The sequence below is a fragment of the Rattus norvegicus genome, chromosome 3 (genome assembly GCF_021556685.1).
Source record: "Rattus norvegicus strain SHRSP/BbbUtx chromosome 3, alternate assembly SHRSP_T2T, whole genome shotgun sequence".
Lineage (NCBI taxonomy): Eukaryota > Metazoa > Chordata > Mammalia > Rodentia > Muridae > Rattus > Rattus norvegicus.
In genome coordinates this window covers 79,316,586-79,328,624 of record NC_141536.1, presented here as the reverse complement: position 1 = coordinate 79,328,624, position 12,039 = coordinate 79,316,586, and the positions used below count along the sequence as shown (strand labels likewise).

At 41.2% G+C, this 12,039-nt stretch overlaps 1 protein-coding gene across 1 annotated transcript in view; it reads left to right on the top strand.

Moving 5' to 3' along the window:
* Nucleotides 1-12,039, top strand: part of Hsd17b12 (hydroxysteroid (17-beta) dehydrogenase 12) — a 124,093-nt gene that overhangs the window by 100,374 nt on the left and 11,680 nt on the right. Inside the window, 2 exon segments of the mRNA NM_032066.2 lie at nt 4,848-4,882; nt 11,730-11,811. Of these exon segments, the coding sequence (NP_114455.2) occupies nt 4,848-4,882; nt 11,730-11,811 (117 nt within the window).

Sequence of the window (12,039 nt, the reverse complement as noted above, 5' to 3'; positions counted from 1 at the left end):
AACAGCAGGACCAGCTCGGAAGCAAGTATTCCATGTAGGAGTCTGTGGGGGACATTCTCATTCAAACCACCGCAAAAAGGAATTAAAATTGCTTCTGTGCACTCGTAGAGACTACCTTACATGAGAAGGAAAAAGTTTAGAACTCATGTTTATTATTAACTGCCTACCTAATAGCCTTAACCACCAAACTCCCAAGTCGTAATAACATTATTATAGAATTATGTAAAGAGAAACAACAAACTTTCTGGTAGTAGTTATCCCCTGCTTTTGGCCTAAAAGCAGCATATTGGGTTAGCTCCAGAAAGGCCATGTGGCTGAGACGCAGTGCAGATGCACAGTGACGTTTCATGGCCGTACCTGGTATAGGTGTATAAATCCCAGAGAGTAAGATCCTGGTCAGTAAATGCAGAGCGAAGTGGGACTTAACAACCTAGTTCAAGTGTCCTACGTAGGTGTGATGTTAAAGAGAATTTAATTTAATGTGGGCACAATGAAGTCTGTCTACTTGGATGTTGAATATTTTAAAATGATGTGTAAACACGTGCCCAAATGCAGATGGCCTGGAGTTGGATTTAAGACTTAGAATCTGATTAGCGGGAAAGCCAATGTCAGCATTAATGGAAACTTTAGTGTTTATAAAATGATGAAGAGTTCATGTTAACTTCCTGTGGCTTTTCAGTGTTACTCCTGGTTAACTTTTTCATTTTTTTAAATGAGCTTCCACTTTATGGTGCACAGAAGTAAACCTGAGAATCTGTGAGCCTGAAGAGGGACCATCAACTTTTACCTGTCAGGGCTGTGTCTTCGCTGGTGCGTTGTCTGCTCATTGAGAGTCAATATGTACTTTTGGCTCTTCAGCAACCAGCCACCCACAGCACTGTTCATCTTTTGCCTTGGGTTACTCAAACTTCTCGTTTTAATTCATATTTGTAAAGACTATATCTGATCATGTCAGTACATATAAATTAAAAAAGGGTATTTAATTCTTAACATGTTACTGATATAATTTAGTATTATTATGTATAATATATGTATACGTATGATTATATCATGTGAGGTTTCACGTTGTCTGACTATTTTCTGGATAATTTTTTACTCAGAGCAGTATGGCATAAAGGAAAATATAAGCTTCTGACTTATATTTCCCCAGTGTGTAACCAAAAGTTAAACCAGGGTTGAGTTTGCCTGGTAATTCTACATGTCAAATGCTGCCTACGAATCTCACTCATTCTCCTCCCCTTTGTGTAGGAAAGCTGCTCCAGGCGCTAACCAGCTGCTCTTCTGAGCTACTACTACTCTTGAGTTAACACATGGAAGGCCACACACATGCATGCACATATGCACACACGAGTAAGAACCTTTTAAGAAGTCATCTTCATTTTCCCCACTTCTGTTTCTGGTGAACTCAGGGCTTTGGGGAGCTGAGTAATAACTCCTGTGAAAATGCCTGGAGACCACCTCCTAGTATATTAGCTTAGCATTATGTTCCCTGGTGAAATAGGCTAATGAAAGCCCCTTTCAGATACTGTTGCTTGCTGGTTAGTTGGGTTGCCAGAGTCTAGTGTTCATAAATACAGACCATTTTCAGATACTCTTAAGATTGCAAACAATTCATCCTTTACAATGAAATATTCCACACATGTCCATTTTATATGTGTGAATGTCTGATCCTGATGTCTTCTACAGGTGCAGGTTACATGATGCATCTAACCAGTTGTACATATTTTTTTTTACATCTATTTTTTTTGACCCATCAAACAAAGAAGTGTAGTAATTCAATAAAAAAATACTTATTTCTTCATGGCTTGCTTTTGTGCATTCTGTTCCTTCCGGTATTTATTTGCTGCCAAGTGATCTCCTGTTTATGCTTTTATAACTTAACCAAAACATAATGTATGAAGTTCTGCCTGGCTTCTAGCTGTAAGTGCTCCTTTTCCTAAGCACCAGTGCCCCCTGTCTGCTTATAGGAGCATCTCATTATGGGTCCTGAGTTCTTCCCTCCCAGCTAGTGGCTGCAGATAAAGCAGAAGGATGACTCCTTATTCTAAGGTGTTGCTCCCAGTTCTCAATTGCTATGCAGAGAGTATTTTTATGCCTTTTTACCTCCAGAGTTTGGTAAACTGTGATTTCAGTTCCTTGGTTTCAAGAGTACTTTGTGATTTCAGTTCCTTGGTTATTAGCCACATAATATATAGAAAGGTCTCCTAAAAGTTTATGAATTTGTAAAATTCTCCTGCTTTGAGTATTCACGTTTTGTTTCTCTGTTTGTTTGTTTGTTTGTTTGTTTGTTTGTTTGTTTGGAGGTAAATATAAAGAGTTTTAATCATCAGGAGATCCCAAATGAAACATTTTAAAATAATGAAAGAATTATCCAAAAACTTCTGTATGGTCAGTTAAAATGGATGACCTCAAAATTTATTACTGATCTTGGCTCTAAAATGTGGGGCATGCCATGCTTAAGGTTAGCATAGAAGACTCAATGGTGCTGCCTCCTAAAAGGATAGTGCAGTGTGAGTGCGGGGAACACCGGTGTCCCTTCAAAGTCTCTGATGTGACATGGGGATCACACACTCACATGCACAAGTACACATACACAAGTCTTCATTCAAGTTAAGAATGTAATAACATGTAATGTAGATACCGTCTTCATTTAACATACTAAGACTTCAGAGAAGAAGAACCTAGCTAAGAGTCATGCCACCAGGAGAAGGGCTGGAATTAGAACTGTGGTGTGAGTCTATACCACAGTGGCCTTAACGTTCACTGGTTATGTATTAAACAGCCTCTGTTTGCCTCTGGAAAGACAAATCTTGGGAAATACATTAGCAAAGTTGGAATTAGTCTTTAGCCTGCAAGGGAGAGAGAGGAACTGTTAGAAAGATGACCTGTGACATTAGCCTGGACTTAGGTTCCATCACACTGAATTGGAAGCCCACTAGGAACATTTTGAATTGGCTCAAGCAAATCGAGAAAATTGAAAAGAGAGGACTGTCATTTCAAAACTAAGATATTTAATCTTTTGCTTATGGGACTGCTCTTTTTGGGGAGATGGGTCATAAAGTGTTAATCATTGTTATTAATCAGTTATGTTGATCAGCCTTTATCAACATAAAGGTCAATCTCACTAGTTAGAATTTTCGGTTAAAAGCCTGGGTACTTAGGGCAGAGGCCTATACCTGCTTAATGGGTAAAGGGCCTCAAGGTTAGTGTCCAACACTGCAAAACAAACAACAAGAATATTGATTATGTCCTGGAACAGAGATTCAATCACAAGTTAAACAGGTCAGTTAGTCAGGGTGCTGAGTGTGCTGTACAGTAGCTCCTCTCAGTAAGGATCCTCCTCTAATCCCGCCATCCTACCGTGTACACATTCACCGTGGGGCCATCCTACCATGTACACATTCACCGTGGGGTCACAATGCTTCCCTCCCTCGAATCTACTACATTCTGCCTACAAAGAGGAGGGAAAGATAACAGGAAGACAGGCTGTTTTCCTCTTCTCAAGTCCACAACCAAGACATTGTCTGTTTTTCTTCTTCTTATGAACTAAATAATTGTAGGCCATGTGCAGTTCTCAGAGAAATTGTAGTACACTTTTTTGTGGGAGACACCAAGAATGAGAAAGAGGTTGTGTGCTCTGAACCATCATCTACAAGGAAAGAGCAAATGCTGGAGGACAGCTGACAGCCTGCTGTGTCAGCCTATGAAGATGAGTTTTGTGAAAACCCAGATGTCTGTAAAAAGGAGGGGGATAGGAAGCTTCGGCCTATACTTGCTCTTAGTTTCTCCGTTTTCACCGAGGCCAGATTTGGTCATATCTTTACTTCTGTTGAAATGTTTCCCTAAACTCTGAAGATATTCCTTTACTTTGAAATTGGTGATATATCAGCCCTTTTTTTTTTTTTTAAACTGATAGGGTGACAACTTAAGCTCACTCACTGACAAGTACATGCACCATCTCTGGAGTTAATCTTTGACTTGTATGTCCGCATAGCACACTTGGCTGCTGAAAGTCTTCATGACCTTTTGCTTCAGAATATTCCCATGAAAAACAATCTTTTATCAGAATATTGTCATTTTAATTGGTGGCGGATATTATCCGAGATAAAAGGCTCAGACTATCTACACTTAGCAAGCGTTTCAACTTCTTGTGCTGCTTAGAGAACCGATACAGGCTGAACCCAGACTCGTTTAACTGTGAGGTCATCTTAACAAAGATTGCACTTCTAACTTTTCTTGAATAGTGTCCCCCAAAAGAGTTTGGTGGTTGCCTGTGTTGACATTGTGTGTCTTTGGCCAGTGATTATGAAATTGCTAAATTTCACATGTTACCTTTTATGGCTGGTCACTAGAGGCCACAGATGGTTGTGGGTCACTCACAACTGTGGAGCTCAGAAGAAATGAATGCACTTGATATTTACTCATGTCTCACTTGGCCAGCATTCTCCTCCCCAAAGCCTTCAAAAAAGAGGACTTGAGCCCTTAAGATGAGAACACTTAAGTCAGCTTGGTAGGTGGGATGCTGTTACATGAGATCACATTCAATCTTTTCTGGGAAATTTGAAGAGATGTCTACTTAGCATACAGACCTAATTATTTGAAGGTGCCCATGCCAGCCTTACTTTTGAGACAAGGCTAATCTTAGCCACATTCACTGAAAACTTTCCCAGTGCATTCTCTTTATGTACTCTTAACATAGTATAATTATACAGAGTGTATAAAATAAGCCTCTCTATAGAATGATGGCTGGCTCCATGAGTCCCTTCTCTTTGTTGTGTGTGGGTGTCCTTCACTCTGTTGTTGCTGTGTCCTCAGCCATCACTGATGTTTTGTTTTCTCTTTTGCAGGTGACACGCTTGGTGCTGCCTGGCATGGTAGAGAGGTGAGTCACACGCTCACACACAAACACTGGTTGCAGAGCTCATTATTATTTATAGGGAGAATTCTTTCTCTGAGAATTTCATTAAAGTGACTAATGAACCCAACTCTGACTTAGCACCAGGCGAGCCACACAGTGGAGCATGAGTCATTGGTGAAGGAGGCCTTTCCACTAGACTTTTTTATTTCCCTCTCTAGGGTTGTGGTGCTTCCTTTAGATCAGGATTAAAAAGCCAGCCTGAGTCACCACCACTAACTCAATTGCCTGCTATTCTGAGGGGGTGGATAGAGTCCTGGGATATTCCTGGGAATGCCTCCTTAAAGCTGCAGCTACGCAGAGTCAATCGGTGGAATGTCCTGAAACTGTAGGCCTTCTTCTGGTGTTTTCATGCTTGCTGGGGGAATGGATGAATGAGGGACCAAGGCATGATACGAAGTGACCAAATGTCAGACTAACTCTGGGAACAGGGTCAGTGGAATTGGGTGCCAGTAGAATAGCCCACGTCTTCGTTTTGTGGAGAAAATCTGTGGTTGCGTTTCCAAATGTGAGGCAGCATTGAGTATAAAACATAACTAAACTCTGTTTCCTTCTCAGAAGAATCTAGATGTTGCTTAGGCCTTCAAAGAAAATCTGCCAAAGAGAGCTGGACTTGAATGTTGAGCCAGTTTGTTATTTTAATTTTGGGCTCCATCAAAGCTTTGACGGGGAGGAATTAAGCACCCACTTCTGTTAAAAGACCAGGAAGGAATGCAGTGTATGCATATCAAATCCACTCACATATTCTGCCTCATATGAGGCTCAGAAGTCCACTTTTTGGTCATGTACAGTGATTGAGAAACTTTTTCAGCAAGATTGGTTGTAATTCTATTTTACATGTACTGATCCATATATTCTAATTGCCTTATTTTAGCAAAGTTTCCCTTAAAGCCTTTAAGCTGAGTATTGACTGATAGTGTGTGTGGGGTGTGTGCTCCGATGATAGGACATGACATTGTCAGTGATCAAGCCAGTGGTCATACCAGAACTCTAGGACTAGGGATAGAGGAGAATCCAATAGGGATCATATTTGGGTCACTGTCCTACTCTGAGTTGTGACATCTGCAAATGGCATTATAAAGAAATCTTTGGACTTGGGGCAAGTGCTCAGAATTACATCATTTGCCTAGCGTGCCCTGGGCTCCATCTTCACTAATTCAACAAAACAAGGAAATCAACATTGTAAGCTATAGAAGTATTATGAAAGAACGTTTTAAAAGTATGTTGGTGGAAACTGTGTGAAAGGAAATAACGACAGTGAAGTCATTTCTTGGAGCAGAGAGTATTACTGGATTAATAGAATGCCCCGCCCAGTGCACTCCGTTAGTTGAAAGTAACCCCGCCCCTTTAGCTTGGTGAGATGAGATGCTGTGATGTCTTGATGCAGAGGTGGAGCTAGAGACACAGGGCCATCGCTAGCCCCATCAGCACCACCCCAGTCAAAGCTGACACTGGGTATGAAGGACCAGTGTGAAGGGGAGTCTGAGCTTATCCAGCAGAACCCAGCTTAGAGAATACAATGAGTTCAGTCCTTGCCGTTCAAGAAATCAAGTTGATTTTAAACCAAGGTTGAGAAATGGCCTGGTAGAAAGCCTTCAGAAGCTGTGGAAAGCTGGAATCATAGGAAAATGGGGAGGGGGCTACTAAGCACTAGTTGACATGTATGTAGAGTTATTAATTAGTACTTTGTGTTAGAAGGGACATCTATGTCCAGTGGAGCTTTAGGAGTTGTTAGGTATATTAGTTGAGGTGTGCTAACTGCTCTAATAGATTAACCCCTTCCTTCCTTCATGACTTATCAAGCTAAGGATTTATTTTCCCCTTATTTCTCTACCTTGTCCTTGAGGAATCTCAAACTCATTCCATCTAGGGGCTCTGTCACAAATCTTTATGGTCTTCTCTTCCCCCCCCCCCTTTTTTTTTTTCGGAGCTAGGGACCAAACCCAGGGCCTTGTGCTTGCTAGGCAAGCGCTCTACCACTGAGCTAAATCCCCAACCCTTAGTTTTCTCTTAAGAACTAGTTCTTCACCCAGCTAACAGGTAAAGGAAGAAAATCAGGATGATTTTAGAGGAGGTTTCATGGGTCAGCCCTGGAAGGAGTGTATATCACGTTCTGCTGTCCAGAACTCTTACCTGTCACAAGCTGCAACTTACTGCAAGGGAGGCCAGAAATGTTATTTGTTTGCCAAAAGGGAGGAAAAGCTCCAGGCGAACAGATGTCCAAGAGTGGTCTGTCTTACACCCTGTACGTGGCTTTGTTCTAGCTGTTCTCTACACCTCCCCAAAGTGACCTATTTCCATAGGATTGATAATCTCATCGAGTAACAGCAGTGTCCTTTAGAAAGAGCCCTTGTTATTGGTTACTTCTCCCTCCTTCCTTTCAGTCATTGAGGTGTGAGATTTTTCCACACATTCTAGAACTGTAGCCAACTGACTATCATTAAATAAGTACCAATAATCAGATAAGGTATTATCACCATACATATAGAAGTGCATAATTACATTATTGAGATCCTTGCTCTCGCTACTTCCCTGGAATTATAAACATTGTGTACAGCTGGAGCCAGGAGGTGGTTGCCATAACAACCGTGGAAAGGCTAAAAATAGCCTCTTTCATATTGTACTGCTTAAGGTGGAATTATGACATGTTGTGGCGTTTTAGGGCAGGTAATTCTTCCTTGTGCTAAATGTTTGCAAACTTTCTTCAACAAAGCAATATTTGTATAGTGTGAGAATTTGATTGCTGGTTCTAATTGTATATGTCTGACCCCATGTTCCATGATTCCTTCTCTGACATTGAACACTGTTTTGATAGTTTCCCTGTGTTCTTAGGAGTCAATTAGAGAACTGTCTACACCAATTTCCGTTTTCCGTTTAAGCCTAGAGAACTCTCTAATGACCCTGCAAGAGTGTACTTCTGTCGTGTCTCGTGTGTAGTGGAGATGTAAAGAATGAGATGGAGTCTGTATTTCACAGCTCTGTCTGGTTAACACTCTGTACCACTGACCTTCTGGCTCCCTCCCATCTCCCTCTGCTGCAGGGTGGGGCAATGCTGAGGTTTCCTTCCTGAGTCAGGCCAGAGTCAGTGACTTCTTTCAAAAGATACTATTATTCCCCAAGGGCAACAGCTTTTTTTTTTTTTTTTTTTTTTTAAGAGGTGAGGACAGGGATGCTACAAGAGCCCAGCAGAATAGTGAGGCATTTGTAAAACAAAAGCTTGGCAGTTTTAAAAAATCCAGGTGACAATTATAGGGAGTCTCGTGGGGAGTTGTCCAAATTTAAGGGAATCCTAGAGAGCATAGCTATAAGGAAAGCTGCTGAGTGTTACAGGGATGGGCAAGCCTAGTGATTAGCCTCTGGAGGACAAATACAGAAAGTGACTGGAGGTGAAGAGGCTGATTATTCTGCCTTTGTTTCTGCAGCATTTTAGTTCTGGTAGATCCTCAGTAATCTGTTCCTCCAAGTTACCGTCATGTGATGCCTAACAAGTAAGCAATGAGATCAGTTACAAATACTGCATCACAGAAAATGTCACTCTGTTGATCTGATGTTGTCATAACAAACTAGGAAGTGTTTGCTGCACGGGTCCTCAATAATGGAGCTTCTGCAGAAATTCTTATGTGCTTGCATTGTGCCCAAGCCTCCAGAGAAGGAGAGGTTAACCAGCTTGGCTTATGTTTGTCTCTGTGTGCAATTAAGCATAGCCTATTTTGCCCTTCTGCTTGATATAACAGAGTTGTCATGAGCCTGGCTGTGCCATGGAAACTGTTTGACGTCACTAATTCTGCTTAGATGGAGGATTAGAGCTAGACAAAGTAGTTGATTGTAAAGATGAATCCTTTGTGGCCCCAGGTCCAAATGTTCACCCTATTTCCACCTAAGGAGAGACATTCGGGGATTACTGCAGGCTGCACTACTGTTCAATTCGGGATACAGGCAAAATAGAATATTATCCTTAGAAAAGATAGATTTGAATGCTATTACGGGAGGAGTCATAGAAAGGTCTTTGATAGACACATATGCTGTTCACAACAGTGGGACAGATTGGTAGGTGGGGTGCTTTCTCTGCTGCAAGTTAGACACAGTTATAAATGTTCTCATTTTATATAGTACTTGGATGGTCTTAAATTTTATGATTTGATGTATTTTGAAATATACTTTGTTTTTTATAAAGTACTTGAAATTTTGACGTAATAGCTCTATTTACTACTAATTTTTTTCTTCTTTTCCTTCTTCTTTTGGATTTTTATTGTTTTTAATTTATATGTAAGGATATGCTTCCTGGATGCAAGCCTGTACACCTCATGTAGCCAGAAAAGGCATTGATTCTTAGGACTAGACTCACAGGAGCTGGGAGCTGCTGGGTGGTCTTTGTAAGAACAGCCAGTGTGCAATTTCTCCAGCTCCTAGAAATTTTCACTGCAGTAGAATATTTGAGAAATATTCTTTGTTACCTCAAGAAGTAATAAATAAAAGAATGCCTGCATCATTGTGACATGTGGATTGTTGATATTATTTTGTAAAATGAGAAAAGAGCTTTTATTATCTTTAAGAGACTTTTCCTTTGTTGAAGTCATAGCACTAAACTTTAACCTTTACCTTCAACTTTGTATTTCATTTGTGAGTAACAGAAAGAAAAATGTGACTTTTGTTCAAGGGCATTTGCAGCCACTCCAGCTAGCGCGACTGTAGTGGAATAGAGCTGGCTCTAAGCAGTGGTGACAGGCAGCAGCTTCAGGGACAGCATCACCTGCATCTATTTAGACAGGCTCTCCCTGGCCTTACACTTGGCAATAGAGCAGCTCCTGGCTAGAGGTTAACTCGGACCGATTGTGAGGTTGCACTTGTTCCTTGGGAAGCTTGGTTTGCCAGAGTAGCCACAGCGCTGTGCATCCACCTCACTGTGGGTTCTGGTCGGCTATTGGGTGCTTAAAGGCTGTGTGTTCTAATAAAAACAGATTTCTCTTGTGTTTACAGACTTGCTAGTTTATTTTACATGCTGTAAACCACACACCTGTCTAAATTATGTAGCTCAGTCATTTTCAGCATACTTAGAATCAGACAGCTGTCAGTACAGTTTAATTGGGGAATATTTTCAACACCCTAAAATGATAATTTTTTGATGTGGTTTTTATTCAGTTTTTTACCAAAGGAACACTCTTTGATTATAATAAAAGATTGTTCTGTTTCACCTTCATCAAAGAAATTTTTATAGATGTAGAAGATGAAATAACTAAGTGTTTATTGCTAATTTACCTTTTTTTTTTTTAAGTCTAAAAGGGCTGGGTTCTAACTCCTGATAAAAATTGTTGCTATTATTCTTTGTCTTGGGAAAAAAGCTACTAATATAAGGATGATGTAACTAATCTTAGCCACTTCTAACTTTAAAATTTCTTAATATCATTTTCAATTTTGAAATTTTATTTGATCACCAAGATGTTAGTAGGTTTCCCTGCTTAGGAAAGTGTGTATTACTAGTAAGGACTTCTGTTTTATAAACAATTGACTAAACTCCTGTGAGACCCATGAAGCAGAGGGCCCAGACTTCGCTTTGATGGTTGTAGTGGGTATCGCGCATAAAGGCTGGCAGATGGAATGATGGCCATAGGCTGTTATTTCTTTTCAGATTTATATCTAAAATAACTCATAATGCTATTTAGTCATGTTTCCTGTGCTGTTTTACATAAAAAGGTTCTGGGTTCTTCCTCCTCCCCTAAATAGTGGGAAAAAAAAACAAAACAAGACAAAACAAAACAAAACAAAACAAAACAAAGCAGGACTTAGAAATCCAGGAAGAGAATGACAGCAGCCTGTGTAGAAGGAGGAGGCTGAGGAGTGAGTGAGAGGTGCCTGGGCCAGCCTTTAGTGTGGGGGGGGGGGAAGAGGGTTGGGCTGAGGCTGAGGTCAGTAGTGGAGCACTAGCCTGAGGCAGGGGCCTGTGCTCCATCCTCAGTGCTGAGAGAGAGAGAGTTGGAAGGTAGTTCTCACATTTCTAAAGTCATCAGTCCACACCTTGCTCAACCTCTCGTGCTTGCTGAAACGTGTGTGTTTACTGCATTGCTTTTCGAAATCTGATTTTTATTTGTGGAAGCAGAAATTTCTGCTTGACTTAAGTTGCCTGACTTTCAGTAATCTCAAAGTCACAGGAAAAAGTTAAACCTGGTCTTTCGGCAGTGTAATAGTTAATGAAGTACAGTCTGGTGGAATTTCCAAGTCAGTTCTATGCCCAAATACTTATAACCCAGGCAGGTCTAAGGGTGGTACCCATTGCTGTAAAGGTTTATGAAAGACTTGATTGCATGTGAACAAAGGTGGGCTCTGGTGTCTAGAGTCTCAGGACTGTGTTGAGGGAAATGCTTAGACACATTGTTGGAGTGGACAGTGGGCAGTGAGTCAGAGCAGATGTGTCTGTGTGGGGCTTCGTTGGCTTTTGCTCTGCAGACATTGGCTGCAGTGCCTTGCACATACGGGTCAGACATTCTACCACTGAAATATATCCCTGCTGTCTAAGTAGGGATTTCTGATGGTGTGGCCACAGAGGACCCGAGAAAGTACAGACACAACTAATGGAGACTAGCTGATCCAGTCATGCATAGGATTACTAAGGCTGGAAAATGAGCTCATCGTAAAGAAGAGCTATTTTTAGTTCATTGAATTATGCTTCATTCACCGGCCAGACATATTAAATGCTCATGAGAGGCAGGGAGATGCGAGTTAGACCAGCAGCCCTGTTGCTTTCTTCTATCTTACTAGAGTTCACAAGCAAATGTGCCTACGATGTCCTTCCGTTTATGTGGTGTGTTTTCAATTCCAGATCTAAAGGGGTGATTCTCAACATCTCCTCTGCCAGTGGCATGCTCCCGGTTCCACTGTTGACAGTCTACTCTGCAACCAAGGTGACGAGCACTGCAGTAAATTATGTCAACATAAGACGGAGGGGTGACTTTCAGTCTGGCCACTTAACCTTGTAGAAGTGCTGTGCTTGGTAGTTTGTAGTCAACTGAGGGCAGGTAGATGGCCCACGTGGGTTTCAGGAGTGACACAGATGGAAACACAAGTGTGTCCCAGCCACTGATGGTCAGATTTGTGGTCCCTTAGTTTAACAGGGAGACTCATGCTTCCAT